The sequence below is a fragment of the Strix aluco genome, chromosome 14 (assembly GCF_031877795.1).
Source record: "Strix aluco isolate bStrAlu1 chromosome 14, bStrAlu1.hap1, whole genome shotgun sequence".
Classification (NCBI taxonomy): domain Eukaryota; kingdom Metazoa; phylum Chordata; class Aves; order Strigiformes; family Strigidae; genus Strix; species Strix aluco.
Window position 1 is genome coordinate 4,127,082 of NC_133944.1, and position 18,531 is coordinate 4,145,612.

The 18,531-nt window shown below is 41.2% G+C and overlaps 2 protein-coding genes across 6 annotated transcripts in view; one reads left to right on the forward strand and one right to left on the reverse strand.

Annotated features, from left to right (window-relative positions):
* The window catches only part of KLHL36 (kelch like family member 36), a 100,965-nt gene extending 96,489 nt beyond the window's left edge, over window positions 1-4,476 (reverse strand). The window contains exons 1-2 of one of the 2 annotated variants that reach the window (XM_074839306.1): window positions 4,357-4,476; window positions 3,476-3,577 (exon numbers count right to left, since the gene is read on the reverse strand). The gene's annotated coding sequence lies outside the window, so the exon portion shown is untranslated. Of the gene's footprint in view, window positions 1-3,475; window positions 3,578-4,356 lie in introns of those variants that run through there. The other variant, XM_074839307.1, reaches the window with a different exon arrangement.
* Window positions 4,477-4,597: 121 nt separating this feature from the next.
* Window positions 4,598-17,259, forward strand: MEAK7 (MTOR associated protein, eak-7 homolog). 4 transcript variants are annotated; one of them, XM_074839324.1, is made up of 9 exons: window positions 4,598-4,728; window positions 5,067-5,163; window positions 6,358-6,534; window positions 9,386-9,616; window positions 10,346-10,490; window positions 11,119-11,559; window positions 12,839-12,957; window positions 14,163-14,342; window positions 15,338-17,259. In XM_074839324.1, exons 3-9 carry the CDS (start codon window positions 6,367-6,369, stop codon window positions 15,464-15,466), a joined length of 1,413 nt encoding a protein of 470 aa, XP_074695425.1. In that variant the 5' UTR covers window positions 4,598-4,728; window positions 5,067-5,163; window positions 6,358-6,366; the 3' UTR covers window positions 15,467-17,259. The 4 variants fall into 4 exon arrangements, with proteins under 4 accessions (XP_074695425.1, XP_074695427.1, XP_074695426.1 ...); XM_074839325.1 differs by having other exon boundaries at window positions 4,611-4,761; XM_074839326.1 differs by lacking the exon at window positions 5,067-5,163 and having other exon boundaries at window positions 4,606-4,728.
* The last annotated feature ends 1,272 nt before the right edge of the window (window positions 17,260-18,531 follow it).

An 18,531-nucleotide genomic window follows, 5' to 3' on the forward strand; every position in this document is an offset into this window, starting at 1 on the left:
AACACATGCTACAGTATTTCAAGGAAGACAAGGCTAGGGCAGCCTAGGAGAACTTCATACTCATATTCTCCCCTCACTATGGGTCGTGCATTTCTTCCAGTCACCAGGATCTAGCCCACAGCCCAGAGTAATCTTTATGCTCTATATACATGCAGGACATACTACAATTTAATTTAGTAAATTTAGGCATTGCAGTTTTGCTGTAGACATAGAGGCTGCATCTTGGCAACAACATGTTCCCTCTCAGGTAATAGACTGCCAGGAGGCGTTTATCCCACCTGTAAGTACATTTTGTAAGATACCACATATTACCATCTTTACTCATAATCAGATTCACCCTTTCTTTCTCCTTTTATAGAAGGGAGTTGGTTACTAGCAGGCAGAGGTTTCTGTAAAGGGAAGTGCAGAGACCTGCAAAACCCAGAACTTCCTTTGTGACTACCTAAGGACGCGGTTCTGATTAGTCAGACTCTTTCTTTTAGCCATATATGGCAATCCCATAAAAGCCAGAAGACAAATTAGGTAAGTATGCAAGGTTATAGCTGTCACAGCAGCCAATTAAATGCAGAGTTGAATAAAACGTATATAAAAGGACATCAGTGTGTAGGTTTGGACTACACCTTTTAAAGTCAAAGGAGTTTTGTGCTGAGGTCACACTACAGGACGATCAGCAGGCTGAGCCTACAACTAGTTCCATCAGATATCAATATTTTTGCAGGATTCCACTTACTGTGACTGTAGACGCCTTGTAAAAATTCAAGTCTACACCAAAACAGGAAACACAGAACCTGATGGCACTAAAAGGGCGTACAATGACTTTTGTGTTCCCTAGAACCTAAAACAGCAATGAAGGGTCTTTTATAATTTAACTCCACTGTCAAGAGGTCACATTTGACCTCTTCTGCAAGGGCCAGAGTTCTGCAATATAAGGTAACTAAAATGCTGAGTAATAACTGGGAAGTTAAAAAGTATCAAATGTGTTTCCTCCATGTGACTTAAGATACTGCTTATCTATACTACAAGCTGGAAGAGAGTTTTGAAGCCCAACAGCTTTTTTTGAAATATAGCCTCAATCACCCCTTCCCAAAAGGGGAATATACCCCAAAAGGGGAATATACCCCCAAAATACCCTGCTGAAAAGCGCCATTGATGTGATATCACCATTCTTTGGATTTCACAAAATTCTCTGATGCCTGTGGCCCGAGAGGGCTGGTTTTCTGCTCATTGCATGTGTGAATGCAGCTAATTATAAGCTCTTTGGAATAGAAATCATCTGTATCTCTCTGTCTGCATAGTCTTTGGCACAGCAGGGTCCTGTTCTCAGCTGGCCTTTAATAAGAACACAGTGGAAGGTGTGTATCATATCAAAGGCGAATCAGAACGATTCTCTGCATCACTGCCACCAGAGGGTAACAACCTTAACATAGGTATACAAAACTGATGAGCAGCAAAATTTCTCTGTTCTAACTCAAGATAGGAAAAAAAAATAATTTTAAAGAAATTAAAAGATAATCTAAGTGAAACAAATGTGCTTGATATAAACACACAGCTGCTCAGCTCATCATTTACATTCTAGGTTGTTACCTTGCAATAATTTCCTTTAACTGAAAAAGAGCATTATTAGAATTACCTGGAAATAAGGCCATTTATATTTTCTATAATTTTGGCAAACTAATAAAACCAAAACTGCTCCATTTTATGCAAGTCAAAAATACACAGTGTTTTAAGTAAAATAGTTTAGGGCTTTGTGGGTTTGTTTTTTCACTCTGCAAACCAATACACATCTATCACTAGCTCACAAAATTAGCCACAACTGTTTCCAGAACCCTCTTGGGTCTTCTTCCTCTTTTTTTTTTTTTTATACAAGTATATTTTCGAATGTCCTTAAAAGGCTTATTAGCGTATTCTCGCTTTCTTACTGGCAGAAACAAAGTGATTTGAGATGCCTAACTACCTCAGCTAGAGCATGTGAAAATACACGTGAGGAAGCGACTAGTCATTTAAAGACTGTTGCAGAGTATTACCCTTATGGACCAGGTTTCTAGTTTGACTTTATACACACTCAGTACAATAAGGGTGTTAGCCTGTGACCTGGAAATTCCCTCACAGTAGGAGCATAATCTATGCGATTTAGTGTTAGTATCTTGTGGCTTTAAGAGTATGTCTACCCTGCAGATCACAGCTGAGTGTTACAGGCAGGTGTCAAAATGCCATCCAGTAGCAGCAGGGAGCTCGGTTTAGATTGACAGGCAGGGCAAATAAACCCACAGTTCCTTACAAATGGGCAGGACTTGAACGGAAGAGGGCAAAGCAGCACACGTCTTCTCTGCAAAAGCGGCTGCTTGGAGCTAAGGAAGGCCAGGTACCCTTTAGTAGCTTTTGACTGGTTCTGAGCTCATTAGTTAGTTAGTTAGCTCATTAGTCATGAAGTCACCGTATGTTTGTAAAAATGATACCAGTTAGTCAATGTGCCAGTCAGTGCAAGGTCACTTAGATTAAAATCTCTAGTCCTCTATTTTCAGACTGAAAAGATATCCTACAGACAGAGCTACAAGATAAATGCAATCCTTAAAAAAACCCCAAACAAATCCAATTGCATGTGAAAGAATACATCCACAGAAGCATTAGCCTTTAAAGCTAAATTAAAGAAGAAAAGCTTAACTTGAATTCAAAAGCTTTGTTTTTTTCATTCTGTATGTTTCATTTTTCTCCTTAGGCATCAGCTGGAAATTCATTAATACTGATATAAACCAAACCATCACAGCAGACTTTTTCCAGGACCTGCTTATGTAGCAGAGGGAGGGAGCTTCACCAAGAACAGCGTTTTGTCCTTATGGTCCATACTATGTTTGCGGAGTTAATGTTAAAGAGATGAAAATAATTTCATATAGGAGCTTCTGCTTCTACACACAGGCAGCCTATAAACGTGGGAACCTAAACACGCTTTCAACAGTGTTGAAGCACTCGGTGTGGGCTGCACAGCTAAGTTTCTAAACATACGATGCCACCGCGTGGACAAGTAAGTCTCAAGCAGTTTCTAGATGAGCTTTGCTGAATTTGTGCTCACATTACATGAACTACCCATTCATTTCCTCAGGTTTTACTTGCTATGTCCTGATCCTGCTGATACAAGCTGGTTAACTTCCGTGGCTCTAGTGATGACCATAACAAACCTGAATCAGTACCCATTTATTCAAATGTGACCATCTTGGAATACTGGTCAAAGTGTTTCTAACTGTGAGCTAGCAACAGAAAGAATATTATGAAGGTTTTTATGAAGTTTTGCATACCACGAAGATTTTTTTTTTAAAAAAAGGTATTTTTGGAACTTTATCAGGATTTTTACTTGGTTCAAAAGAACAAAAAATATGGGAGTTCTGCCATGGCTTTCTTTCTTTTTTCATATAAAGGAACATAGAGGCTTTCTGTTGAAAACACACCGATCAGACTATAATTAAATACCAAAGCTGCTAACCTGTTCCATGGTATCTGGTTGCAGGAACACAAAGAGCACCAGCTTTGTGGGAATCTGCACATCTTCCCCCTCACTGGAAGGAGGCTTCACTCTCAGCTCTGGCTGCAAACAAACCACCCAGAGTCAGATGAACCGCAGACAAACGAAGCATCACCGCTGTTGAAGGCACAGGCCTTGATATATTACAGGAACCAAACCCTGTGGCTGAAAGTATGAGGGGAGGGCTGCTGAAGTAATGTAACTGAGATGGAAAGTTGTTGATTGGAAAAAAGTGAGTTCTGGGACTAGTTTTGCAACCACTGAGGCTATAATTTTTCTCATAAGTATTCACATCTTTGACTGAAGGCATGGCTGATCCCCAAACACTGTCCCTGTAACCTTGTGTTTGTCCCTCAGCCCTTGTACAGATTTTTTTCTCGTTATCCTGCAGACTGGCATGATTTTGCCAGCCATGAGGTAACAGTTTAACCTATTCATTGAGAAGTTTTTATGTTTTCTCTCCACTCCCTATTGCCATGGAAATTCACCCGAGCCTGACTGTATACCTTGAAAATGACATCTATGTGCCTGCATTATGTATTACACACAGGTACATCCTTCTCCTTCCCAAAAGCCAAGCGCTGTTTCCAGCACAGATCAGAGCCAACACCACCTTTTCCCACAGACCCCTCTGGGACTTGACACGGCACTTTTTAAAACCCAGGCTTTCTCTGACAGGGGCCACCGGGGGTGGTCAGTCTGCCCCAGATACAATTCTGAATTTTTACCTACTTTTTTGAACCACGTTTTAGGGGGAGGGGGCCTCAGGGAGAAAGAGCGGCCTCAGGGAGGAGAGTTACCTCAGGGAGGGGAGTAAGGGCCGCCTCAGGGAGGAGAGTTACCTCAGGGAGGGGAGCCACCTGAGGGAGGGGAGTAAGGGCCGCCTCAGCCTCATCGGGCTCCGGAGCTCGCCGACCGCCGCCTCACCGCTTCCCGCAGCAAGCTGCGGCCCCGCCCGCTTCTCCCCTTCATGTGGCGGGGCCGAGGCCACCGGCCCCTCCCCGCCGCCTCCCGAGAGGCGGCCCCGCGCGGCGCCATCCCCCGCCGCGGCCCCGCGCCCGCCCCCGCCGCGCTCCGCCCCAGCCGGGCGGCCTTGCAGGCGCCGGGTGGCGCCGGCCCCGTCTGCCGGGGCCTCTGTCCAACTCCAGGGGCCGATCCAGGGGGGCGGAGAGGGGCCGCCGGTGCCCTGCCGGTGCCCTGCCGGTGCCCTGCCGGTGCCCTGCCGGTGCCCTGCCGGTGCCCTGCCGGTAAGCAGAGAAGTGGGCCCGCTGCGCCGCCCCGCACCGGGGCGGGGGTCTCCCGCCTCAGGCCCTGCCTCGTCGCCGGAGTGGGGCGGGGGGACACGCCAGGACTGATGCCGGCCGGGTGGGGAGGGGTGGACTACGCCTACCGGGAAATAAACCGGCCAAAGGGCAAACCGCGAAGCCTCTTGCCCGGCCCTGTCACGGCGGGAACCTCCCCCGGCGTATGCTTCCCCGGCCTGAGGGAGAAGGGTCGAGGGTCCCTTTCCTCCTGCGCTTAAATTACAGTGTCTTCACGGTTTGTCTTCCAGGTTACAGCCGTTTCCATTAGCCCTCTGGTGTTTACCCCACGATTGACATTTTCCTCCCAGGCAAGCTAGGCTTTTGGGCCTGTACTGTTCAGTGAAGGTAAAGAAGCCCTACCCAGCCTCTTATGTACAGTTTTTTATGAAAGCCAGCATCAGTTAACGACAGAAAGATTGCATTAGGCTAAACAAAGAGTCCTTCTGAGGCCACTGAAGGGCTGTCTGACAGGCTTGTCTGCAAAAAGAGATGTCGGCAGAACTGGGAATCCCAAACCAAAAGTGAGGTGCCAGAAAGGACGTGGAATTTGCAGAAAGAAAACCACAGTTCTGCTTCTCATCTTTTTTATGTTGTCACCCCAGGAGTGTGTCTACACCAGACATTTACAGTGGTGACTGTCATTGCGGTCATGGTGGAATTTGGGATTTTAGGCCCTGCTGTGGCACTGTTAGGTCTGTGTCATGCTGCTCCAGGCAGAAAGCCGGAGCATGTGGCCCAGACAACACTAAAAAAATTAGTCTCTGTAATGCAGGTGTATCCTGGGACAGTGAGAGAAACGATAGTTGTATCATTAAATGTGTAAACCAACCAAACAAAAATACCCCAAACCAAACCCCGTCCCAGCCAACCTTAATTCTGTGGGTACCAGCTCTCAACAGTTTATTGACTTCATATGAATCCATGGGGTTTTGATAGGTCTAGAGTTGTCTTTCCAAATGTTTTTCTTACTGTGTTTTTTGGCAGCTTTTTGAATGATTTTTGTATTGCGTTCTTAGAAAAAACGTTCTCATGTCATCTTCAGAGACTTTACTGTGATTCTGTTTTAGTGCCACATATTACTGTCAGATATAGCTTCTGTCCATTAATGCATTAGAAAGATGCATAATCTGTGTAAATAATCCATAATCAGGCTATTCCCTTCATGTTATTGATGTATTCCAGCTGACAGACTCATGATCACTTTGTACAGGCTAATTTAATCATTAAATCGTATTGGTTTTTCCATTTGATAAGGTTTGAATGAGGTTTGAACTGGTAGACAGGGTGGTCTTAGCAAAGAGCTGACAGATTGTCGTTGTTTAAAGCACAGTTACTGTTCACAGATGTTCTTCAAGTTCATTAAGTCGCAGTGACTACAGAGACTAAACAGTGGTTTTAATAACAGTTTCCTAGAAGGCTAATAATTTGCTCTTCTTCTAAAGCTTGCACTGGTATGTTAGTATGTTTGATATGACTTACATGGCCATTGTGATACCTTTCTGTGTTTACTGTTTGGGTTTTTTTATTGCTTTGTTTCAGATTGAAAAGATGGGAAATGCAGAAAGCAATGCCTATCGGAATCACCTTTCCAGATTTCTCCCTGAGGAGCAGTCTGACATTGATGGAGTATTTGATACTTTATCAGGACTGAGTGGCTCAGCTGGAGCAAAAAATGGCAAAGCTACAAAGAAAACTGTGACTCTGGCAGCACTACAGGCAAGACAATCTGTTATTCCTGATATATCAGGGATGTGGTGCATTAAACGTAATTCCAGAAATAAACTAAAGATGTGGCAATAGTTACTTTTTAAGGATTGCTCATCTCAATTTTAATTCTTAGTGTTCTGGGGCAGGATGGATATTTAACTTTTTCTTACAGTTTAACATGAGTAGTGACTTTCAGGTTTGTATTTATCTCTGTGCTGTTGGGTCAATTTGCAGCTTTCCTGATTCTGAAGCAAGTCGGGACATATGGAAATATTTTTACAGAAACCTGAAAAATAGGAAGAATATTCTTCCCCCTGGAGTCTATAGTGTGTGATTATTTACAGATTTCTTGAGAAGCTGTCAGAAAGTCAGTTTGTATTTGGTTATATCTTTCTCCCTCAGTTGCATCACATCTGTAATCGTTTCACTTGCATTAAAAGGAGAGAATTCAATTTTGCTTGATTAAGCTGTGGCTCCCTGTTTTAGCTAATTAACATACATTATGCTTTCTGATTAACTTTGCATTCATTTTCTAATCAAGAAAGAAGAGGAAAATGATTCGTTGCAATACTTGATAACTTCAGTTAGGCAGGAACCAAGTGGCCAAATGAATGTAGTATTACAAGTGCATTTTTATATATGTTACACAGTTAATGGAATCAAATTAAAACTCGATGAAAGGAGCAGATTATTTTAATGTATTTAGCAACGTGTCTTCATACAGACCAGCTTTAGCCTTCCTCCAGCCTGGCTGTTAATGAGCTGTCACCAGTTTAGAAACAGCATTGCTGCTGCCCAGCTTTTCAGCCTGTACTGGGTTTGTGTGGCCAGGTTTTGGTCTTGGAGGGGGGCTGCAGTGGTGGCTTCTGTGAGAAGCTGCTAGAAGCTTCCCCCATGTCCAACAGAGCCAAGGCCAGCCGGCTCCAGGATGGACCCGCCACTGGCCAAGGCCGAGCCCATCAGCGATGCTGGTAGTGCCTCTGGGATAATGTATTTAAGAAGGAGAAAAAAAACTGTGCAACTGCAGACAGGAGAGCTCTTCCTAGCTTTGCCCCTATATCAATGTGACGTTTGATGAATGTTTGTCTTTTCCCTTCCTGCCTTTTGTTTGCCAACTTACATCTTTTGAAAGACTGCCAGTAGGTGCCTGATTCCTTAGTGCTGGGACTATTGCAATGCCAGGCGTGCCTTGGAGGTGTCTGCTCATGCCTGAGCTAGATTGATACGCAGCGGATTTGATCTGGCAACAGTCTGGTAACATTGCCGAGGCCCCACGCATAACCTCATGTACTCTGCTTGAGCTCAATACTTTACTAGAGGGAAACTACATGCCTTCTGGACCAGAGCAGGCTGCACTGCGTAGCTTGGAAAGCAGGTAGAGCAGGTATCTCTAGATACTTTCTTGAAGCCATTTAAAACAAGGATTCTAAACTGTCAGGTGTGAGTTTGCTAGATGTTTATTAAAAGATTCCCTTTCTACAGTTCTTTCATGCACCCCAGCTCTACTCATTGGAAAAGCTATAAACGTAACAAAACAGCACAACAAAGGTAGTGGTAGGTGGGAAGGGGTAGGGAGTAGGTAGTTAATGCTGCAGTGTGAAGTAAAAAGCCCTTGAGTATAGTGTTTTTAATTATGTTCCCTGCTGCTTGCTCACTTCAGGCTTAGGTAGTAATTTTAGAAAGCCTCTTAAAGACAGCTGTACCCCTGTGACCATCCCTCCCTCAATATGAAGCACTAATGTGCACGACTGTGGCTGCGAGTTCTGCTTCTACTGAAATCAATGGGAGTTTTACCACTGACGTCAGCAAAAGCAGGGTAGAGCTTGGCATATTGGATCTCACCCTGTATACACAGCAACAACCATTAACAGCGAATAGGAACGGCCCTGCTGGCTTCGGTAGGAGTGGTGTTGAGCCAGCAATAGCTTGGTAATAGCAGCTCCACTGAGTAGAGCTGGAGTGCTTTTACACAGGTGGAGCTCCAGTGATTGCAGCATAGTCCCCACTGGGCTACACCCCTCTAGATGAGTCAAGTCAGGGGTTCAGCGTGTTAAGCACGGTGCTTTGCGCAGTGAAGACACTGTGTAATCATGTCCTAGTGTATGGATGTATTTTTGATGATTTATTTTTAAACCATGTAATTATCTTGAACACTGTGAAAGTTTCTTGAATCCCAAGTCAGATCTTTCCCACTGTGTTGTGATGTAAGATGATGTATAGCAGTTAGATTCCAATTCAAATGCAATTCATGCAATTTAGATGAATAAGTTTTGATTTTGACTGTCTTAACATCAGGGGTGGCTTCTAAAAATCAGGTGATCTGAAATTTTTTCCATGCTTGAATTAGATGTTGCTATGCAGAGGAAAACTCAGAATTGTTTCTACGTGTGCATGTAGGGTTAAACACAGTGCCTGCATTGTCTTGCGACCAAAACTGAGATATGGAAAAAAAATTATTTTTTCTTTGGTTTTAAGTGTCACTATCAAAAGCAGAGTTAAACCACAATTTTAAATGTTGGACTGGCAGAGTTGTAAACCTTAACACCAGTTATCATATAGAAATCCTTTGCTAATATCCTGTTAACACTATACAGTGTTAGTTTTTTAAAGCCCATGGCATTTGTAGAAAGCCAGGATCAACTTAAATCACTAAATAATACTGGAAAGGAGATACTATAAAAACAGATTTTTTTTTTTTTCTCTCGGAAAACCAGTCCTTTGACAAAAGTTCGTTGCTGATAGTAGATACTTGGTACTGAAATCCTTCATTCATAGTGGTATATCTCAGCACAGATTAGCTGGAATATATCAGTTATTCTTCATTTGTAAAATATGTTCTTTGCTATTTTTCTCACTGTAGGCGTATATGCGGGAGCCGTTACCAGAGCAAATGACTGTTCGGTTATACAATGGAATGAAAAGTATTGACCTGACTGGGAAGTCATCTGGGCTGAGTGAACAGATTGCCAAGGAGCAGTTTGTAATTTTTATGTCAAACCTTTTAAAAGGGAATGCAGATGAGAAGATTACCATAATAATGAGAATGATTTCCAAGGCAGAAGGGCCTGTGAAGGGCAAACAAATCCAAGAGGTAAACAGGCAGTTAAATGTGTGTTGGGGTAGGTAATTTGAAGGTAATCTTTAGAGCACAAGATTCAGAACAGCGATTCCTGATTTTTGTGTTTTTTTTAATCTCTTTACCTCTAACTTGCTGATCTGGGACAAACAGTGTAGGCAAAGCAGGTTATGTGAGGTGACCATTTCAGCTGCAGCCTTTCCACACTGACTTCCCTACTTTGAGAACCAGGATCTGGATTTTGCACTGGTTGTTTTGTCTGATGGTTCACAGGCTCATGCTGAAGAGTGCAGAGACTGGCTGTATTTAAGAGCCAGCAAGGGTTATGGTGTGGCTGGTGCTTCTGGGAACTGAGCAAAATGCTTTCTAGAGCTTTAGTTGCAGAATAGATGTGTGAATCAAATACGTAGCTTGAAAGGTGGAAGAATGGGATCTCACAAAACAGCAAGTCATTAGCAGCTCCCACCACTGTAAAATTTGGACCTCCCCTCCCTCTTTCAATGCATGTTTTATGGAGATGCTTTGTGTAGTAACATCTACAAAATGTCTTGAAAAAGGATACTTTTCAAGACCTATGACACTGAAATAGCATTTCTGTTATTTCTGACTCATCAGGAGAAGAGATGTTTCTGCCATTGGGATTACAGCATCAATACTACTTGACTTTATTTTCAGAAAGTCCTTTGATGCTCTTGGCAATTTTATTTAAGAAATGCCAAAATGGTGATGTTTTAACCTTTTAAGTTCACAGAGGATCTGATCATGTCTGTAGTCCATGTGCTGAGCTACAGGAAGGAACTGAAAGGTTGGAATTTGGAGAACACTAGGGATTCTGCAAGTGGAGTAAAGGCTCTGGCTTCTCAGCTGCTATCAGAATTGAAGCTTGCGGGTAAGCAGCACTGATGTAGTATAGCCCAGAACGGCACAGAGCTCATGTGGTCACTGATCTCACAAGATGTTTTCTCTTCAGGTCACATCTTTGAATTTAAATGGCAAGACCAGTATTTCAACCCTAGACTTAGGAATTTTATTTGTTTACCTTACTGTCTTTCTCCCCTAAATTCAGGAGAGCTTTGATTTGAGGTCCCAGATTAAGTGGACGTGCAAAACTATTTGTCATGGAACATATCTGTTTTACATACCTGACTTGCAGGTGACAGGCATTTAGATGTATGTGCATCTATTTACGACTATATGTCCTTTTATAAAGTGCAGGTTTATCTTTGCACTGTTGTAATAATAGATTTTTCTGTCTTGCGAGAACATCTCCTGAGTTGTAACTTGGAGTCCATGTTTCTTACCCATGACAGCCCAACCAATGGATGTCCCAAACAAATGTTTCTCAGCTCTGTGGATGCATCTGCTTAATGTCGTTGACACTTTACTGTCGCTGGCTCCTTTCATATGTGGTTTCATGTCCATTAAAATAGTGGAATACTGTGTTTACACTTAAAAATCAACTGATTATTTTCCAGACTGGGAGTCTTACTACTGTTCCTGTGTCTCTTATTATTTAGATGGGACAAAACCTGTGGGTCCTCAGCTGATGGAGACAAATTTTGATCGAAGTGTCATTGAGGATTGGGTGTACCGAGTTCCACAGATCTCAATTTTTCTCAGTGTTGTTATCAGGCAAGGCCTCCATGTTCTGCATTCTCTCCCAGACCAAACCAAAGACATACTCAACCTGGTTCCAGGCTGCAAAGGCATCAAGAGAAGAGGACTTGTCAGTCTCTTTGACATTCCAGCCATCATATACATCAACTCCCATCTGCCTGCAGAGCTACAGCACAAGTGGCAGCTTTTATTTTCTTCCAGGCTTCATGGAGAAAGCTTTTCACAGTTTTGTGGGCATATAGTGAACAAAGGTCCTTGCATAGTGATCTTACAGGACTTAGATGGTTATATCTTTGGTGGGTTTGCATCTCACTCCTGGGAGGTGAAGCCACAGTTTCAAGGTAAATTCACTTTTGTTTTTCTAGTATCTCATGGCTCAGGTAAACGTTGCCTATTCTGTACAGGTACAAGAATCCTGTCCACTTAATGGATACTGTCATTTTACTTTCATGACACACAGTATTTCTTATACTTCCAAGCATATTTTCCTGTGTCAAAAATAACACTAATCTTTGAAAAATATAAAATACATGCTAAGTTATTCCTGCTTTGTACCCAGACAGGCATATTACTGATTAATGTTTATAGTTTGTCTGTTATTTGATAAGGCTTAAAATTGCAGGACTTATTGATCATGGAACAAGTTTTCTTTTCAGTGAAATCTATCAACCCTGTAGCTGCATAGGTTGAAAATGAAATGAAAACGAAGGAAATAGAGCATAGAGGATGAATTAGCGTTTAAATAAGGTGTCCAGCAGATGGCAATCTTCCATCTCAGAACAGCTGAGCCAAACAGCGGGTTGAGCCCCCTGTTGCCATTTGTGCACGCTGTCTTTGTATTCCTTCTAAAATCCAGCAGCAAAAGAGTCCTTTGGGCAAGCTAAACTTTTTGTTCCCTTGAAACGTCTGGGGAGAAGAGGGATTTTTTGTAACTCTTTGGAAAGAACTTCTGTAATGTTTTTCTGAAAAAAAAATTACAGACTGGATCTTTCGTCCTGCTGGGAATCCTCATTTTTGCTACATTAAAAACACAGTTCCTATATTTAATTAGTATTTGATAATTACCACGTCAGTCAGTTAACATAACGTTATGTTATATTGATTTCACAACACTTTCCTTGTATTTTTCCCTCATAGAATAACACATGTAGCATACTAGACAATCACACCACACGTCCTTCTGAATACCAGACTGGGCTTAATGAAAATTGTACTCTAAATCATTGATCCTAAACTGATCTATATATCAACATAGTCAGAACTAAGGCTGTCTGCACTCATGTCAGTTTGTACCAGTGTAGTGGCTGGCCAGTTTTAGATGATACAATTCAAGCCTGTGATAGGTGTACCCTTACATAGTAATGTAATGTACTAGTCATGCCTCTGACTCTGCCCTTGGTCACAGCCGTATAATCACATTGATTTCTGTGATCCTGCACAGAGTTAACTGAGAATAAACAATAGGTCTAGATCTTGATGAGAGATAGGTATTGGCTTTCTGAGATTGCAGCTGCTGGTTTTGATTTATTTAGCTGTACTTCAATATTTTTTTCCTATCCTATTTGTAGGCAAGTTATTGCTTGGCCAGTTGTCTGACCTCAGATGCTTTTCTGTTTACAGGTGACAGCAGATGCTTTCTGTTTTCTGTTTTCCCCTCTCTTGCTGTATACACATACACAGGGTATAATGACCACTACATGTATTTGAACCACGGCCAACAAACAATGCCAAATGGACTTGTAAGTATTAAGAAATGAAATTTGGAAATTGGATTTGTGGCTCATGTTCGGAAGTGTTTCATGTTTTTCTCTTCTTTTACTGTGTGCAGATGTATTTCACTTATTCTCTGAGGAAGTTTTCATCCCTTCTCTGTGCTATTTGTGCCACACTTTTAGTAGGAGGATTTTTTTTTCTTTTTTTGCATTAAAGCATCAGTGTAAAGTGTGAACTATGGATAATGATGGAGAACTACTTACAGTACTGATAGAATCTATACTTGTCTTTACAGTTGATATGCATATTGAAGTACTGAATCAACTAAGATAGAATTTATTTGTGGCTGACCCAAGTAGGTGGGCTTTATGTAGGTTAGCTTAGATTTATGGAGGGTCCAGGAAGAAATCTTTTTGCCAAGTTTGGTTATCACGCAAGCCCTTGTAGCAGTCCTCCTTGTTGTCTGGAAGAATTGACTGCATGTATCCACATCACTGAAGCAGCAGAAGCTAGCTGATCTATGTAACTGAGGATCCTGCCACTGGCTGTTCTCACTGCCACACTAACTGCTTTTTAAATTATGGAAGGCTGAGAAAGCCCAACAGAATTAGAGTACAAGAACTGCATGTCGGCTGGTGCTGTTGTGTAACTACAGTGGCAGAAGCTCCTTTTACTCAAGTCCACGAATGAGCTCTCCAGATGCAGAGGAGTTTCTACAGAGCTACAACACATTGCCTATTTTGAAAAGTGCCTTACGGTTTTGCGGCATTATGTGCCCATAACTTTGGGAATTGCAGCAGTCTGGAGTAAATTTGCTTGAAAGAAAGCAAACATCATTAAATTACATTATTTGTTTGTGTAGATACTTTTCTAAATGGAAAAGAGGCAGCAAAACCGAGTGCTTCCACCCTGTTTAAAATGGAACTGTTAGTCAGTAAACAAAAGCCAGTGAGCTGAATTTCTGGCACAAGATGCAGCTGAAGTGCTTGCAGATACTGGTATTCTATAAAGCGTAGAGGGAGGGCAGTATCACTCAGGTGAATTCTTGTTTGTCTTCAGGAATACTGGATGTTGGTACAGAAGCCCAGGTTCACTCAGAATACCTTTTTTCACCTACCCATGGAAGTGTGGCATAAATACTGCAAATTACAATTTATACTGTAGGTTTCATACCTTGCCCAGTCCGTTTTACATGTGCAGCAAGTGCTTAGTGTGGTGCTTTGGTTCACAGGGTATGGGTGGACAACATGGATACTTCGGACTCTGGATAGACAGTGACTATGGGAAGGGACACAGCAAAGCAAAACCTCGATGTACCACCTACAACAGTCCCCAGCTGTCAGCAAAAGAGGATTTTGCACTGGATGCCATGGAAGTTTGGGCAGTGGGAGACCTCCCTGACGGTGCAGCGGTAGGTGAACCTATGAAATTGTGTCCTGATAGGAATGAGAGATGCAAATGCAAAACTTACAGTTGCAGTTTTCTGATTAAACACTGTCTCTCCACTTTAACTGGCCATGTGGTGCCATATGTAGTGGAATTATTGAGGGTGCCAACAAGAACAAACATCAGGAGTCATGAGGTGATAGAGTCAGAAGAGCAGTACTTTATTCTGAATTTCAAAAGGCCTTTCTGATATTGAGGAATAGTCTCCAGGAGGAACCTCCTTGGAGGGGGTCAGTAAAACCCAGTGTTTGTAAAAGAGAGAGAAAGCACTGGAAGCTCACAAGTAGAGCCTAATCTATAGTTCAGGAAGAGAACCCAAAAGATTTCTTTAGCAGTAACTTTAAACTTACTATTGTTTTACAGTAAATTTATGTGAACAGATTTATGCTAGTCTTTCTGTACTTAGTTTATTTCTGGGAATGAGTAGGAGGCCTCTTTCCAGTCTCCTCTGTCCCTGTAATTTATTCTTTTATTAAACTGTCTGGTCTGCACAGTTTGGTGATGTTTTTTTTTAAATTTTTATTTCTTTTCTTACTAAATTCATGTGCCCTGTCTGTTCGCTAGACACATAGCTCTAAATGGAAACAGAACAAATTGTTTATGAAAGATGTTGAATGGTACTTGAAGCTCTTCTTTAAAAAAAAAGTTCACATCTGCACTTCAAACTGAGCTCAGGTTAACCAGGATGTTCTGGCTGCTTGTAACCTGAATAAACTTGAAGCAGTTCACTGTCATCTTAGGAAAAGTTTATGACTATTTTGTGTAATGGCAGCAGTAAAAATAATTTGATGTATCCCAGTGAATCTTAAACACCTTACTTGGAAAGTATGTATGCTTCATTGTGTCAAGCTTGCAAACCACATTACTTGTGGACTTTTGGGTATGTCTCTTTCTTGTAGCTTGATATTGATTCTTTCATAATGACATTTTAAATTGACTATATTTTATTTTGTTTTGAAGACAAAAGGGAAGAAGAGTATCCTGGATGTAGATCCTGAGGCTCAGGCCTTATTAGAAATGGCTGGAAAAACTCGTCAGAGCGCAGGTCTACGAGAACCCATTGAAGAGGATGATGATGATGATTTCTAAAAGAATCACAGTAACATGAAAAACCTTTTTTTTTTTTTTTTTCCTGAGTATTAATGTTCCTTGGACAGGATTTTTTTTCCACTTTTTTTTCCTTACATTTACCTAATTATCTTGGACGAAGCTTAAGCCTTGTACTTATGCAATATTAGGTCCAATACAATATCCTGCCTGAAGGGTTTTGTTTGGGAAGGACAGAAAAATTAAGTAGGTACTTAATCATTAGACATCTCTAAGTTCTAGCTGAATATGAATTTGCTAGCATTCCCGATAGGTCCTCTCTGCACACAGAATTAAAACCAAAAGAAGTTATTGACAGTAGGACTTACTGACTTGGAGAACTGATGTGTATTTATGTAAAGACTGTTCAGGACACTGATTAAGGCTCTTATACCTCAACATATTTATTTGCATGCAGTGAAATTAGTGAAGCTTGCAAATCGTAATGATGTCTTACATTGGTAAACATAGAATAATCCATGGGATTCCATATGAAGGATGCTGTTAATTTGCATTGCTCCAGTTTAATGCTTTAACTTCATGTTTTCCAAGTCAGATTTTCAGCAAGTGACTCTATATGGGCTGTAAGATGTCCAGAATGCTACATATACAGCATCCAGTTTTGTAATACTTCACTACACCTTAGTGCATTTCGTTTAAGATGTTTCTGCAGAAATTTGCCTATTGCTTTTTAAACTTAGTAGAACAGACCCGTTGGAGTCATTCAGCCATATTTATCCTAAGAATGGGCCATACCTCCAGCAGAAATGCTCTGGGGAAGGTACCTTCTTCAGTAGCCTCACTTGAGACTGGAGTAAAAGATCAGGCTTTAAAAAGGATTAAGTAAGAAGCGTCCACAGTTAATTGGGAATAGTATCTGCAGATACCTTGTAAAAAGAAAATAAAAATCAGGGTTATGCCTGTAACATGTTTAAAGACAACTGCTGTAAGCTTTATTTCCATATAATGAATCATTACTGTAGTATGGAAAAAAAATGCCCACAGTGTGAAATGTAACTAGTCAGTTGGGGTTTTTTCCTCTGTTTTGTTGGCTGTTCACCAGTCAACACCAGTTTTGTCAGGTCTCTTATACTCAGGGCTTTTTCTGCTTGAATCTGTTCACATCTATCAGTAATTATTAGTCCGACCTTGCTAATTCTATATGTAATTAACTTGTCAAAAATAACTCTGATTTCTACCAGGGACTGTCATTTCTAACTCAGCAAACTGTGTTTGGTTATTAGTATGTATGATTGTCAGTCTTCCTCCTCCTAAAGAAAAGGACTGTAGCAAATCCCTTTTGTCCTAGCATGAGTTCATCTTCCATGCAGCTTAGAGAAAAAAAAGTGTTGTAACAGTCTATAAAACTACTGCAATTCCTGATCCTCTGGCTTTCCTTCAAATTCTTTCTCTTAGCATCTTCTTGTATGTGGTCTGGGTTTTTTTCCACCTGATGTTTTTCATAGGGAGCCAGATTTGAATATTCTGAATAATCTACACTTGTGCCTTAATGTAGATCCCGTTTTTTAAAATTTTATTAAACAATATGAATTTAGCCTTGAAAGGAGAGCATGAAGAAATCGTTCCAGCCAGACATCCTGGGACTCAACTCTGCATTTTGTATGCTACCTGCACTAATGATTTGGCATATATGCTGTCTGTTCCACTACGGAGTATGCTGTGAAAGGCCTGAACTAATGTCCTTTTATCTTCTATTTGCTTAAATAAACCAGATGATAGTCTCCCAAGTTTGTAACACATAGAAAAAAATGTGAGCATTAAAACAACTACACTGATACTTTTGTATAATTTTCTTCTCTGTATATTTTAATAAGAATTTTAAATGGTACAAAGTAGGGAGTGCTATATAGACAGCAAGTAAGTACACGATGCTCTCCCTAAGTGTGGTGATGCTGGCTTTTGTTTTAACATTCTCGAACTCCCACTGTAAGTCTTAGAGGTATTCTTCACTTAGGCTCTGACTAAGCATACTAAATACTTGAAGTGGATTGCATACAGGAATGAGAAATAGTTCAATATCTGCAGTTACACATAAAATAGACAACTAGACTTTCTTTTCCTTCCATTACAAGGCAGAGACTTTCCTCTGAGGACTGCAAGGATTTTAAAAAACTTAGTGAGCAGACACCTTTGCAGACTATATCTGGGGAGGGTGAATTACACAAAGCTACTCTTCACTAAAAATATTTCAGTAGCCAGGTTTTCTTTGATTTAAAATAAGTATCAGTATAGCTGGTTCTTTTTAGGCTGTGAATCCAAAATGTAATCCTGTTTAAACATCATCTTGTGAGGATCAGCATAGCATTTTGACCTCTGAAATTGTGGGTTTTTTCAAGTCTGTATCTGAGAGTCTTCGTCTTCACTTTGAAGTGAAGGTGTTAAGCTGGGGCAAGAAGAAAACTGACACTATGGCACTTACAGCAAATGTATCAGTGAAGCATTATTTACTAGGACATTACTGATCCAACCAGCAGATGGGGTTATTCAGAATTGTTCTTTAAATGTAAAAGATTGCCCTGGAGGAGACTCAACATTTATTTTTTTTCCTGAACCTAATGATTAAGCAATCTGTGCTTCGTGTTCATGCATCTAAAAATGTCCAGAAAGTGTTTGTCAGCAGTGGGCTTAGCTATGATCTAACCAGCTCTCAATCACTTTCATGCAGCTGTTGATCCCAACTGCAAAGCTGAACATCCCTGCTATGTATGTGAGTCATCTGTGTTCTCATGTGCCTGTGAAAGTGATTCCCTTCCCCATTAAATCCATCCACTCCTGTGCACCAGATAGAATCCCTTCTGCTTTGCTCCTGTTAGTCACACAGGTACAAAAATACCAGTGCAGTGTCCAGCAAAAGCTGACAGCCAAGGGTTGGCACTTTAGCTCTCTACTCTTTGTTTGACATCTCCTCCCAGTTTCCTTGAGTCTTGCTGACTCATGGCTCGATATCTGGGAATCTAGAAACACAGATTGGCTATAGGAAAAGAAGTGCTAGTGAAGGCAGGTCTTTTCCAGTTCTTCTAATTTAATAGAAAGGGATGGGCCAAATC

Excerpts from the sequence above, each read along its gene's own strand:
- MEAK7 (XM_074839324.1), top strand. The coding sequence starts at position 6,367 with ATGGGAAATGCAGAAAGCAATGCCTATCGGAATCACCTTTCCAGATTT. Across the intron at positions 6,535-9,385 it reads TGACTCTGGCAGCACTACAG|GCGTATATGCGGGAGCCGTT; the intron begins GCAAGACAATCT and ends TTCTCACTGTAG. Across the intron at positions 10,491-11,118 it reads ATCAGAATTGAAGCTTGCGG|ATGGGACAAAACCTGTGGGT; the intron begins GTAAGCAGCACT and ends CTTATTATTTAG.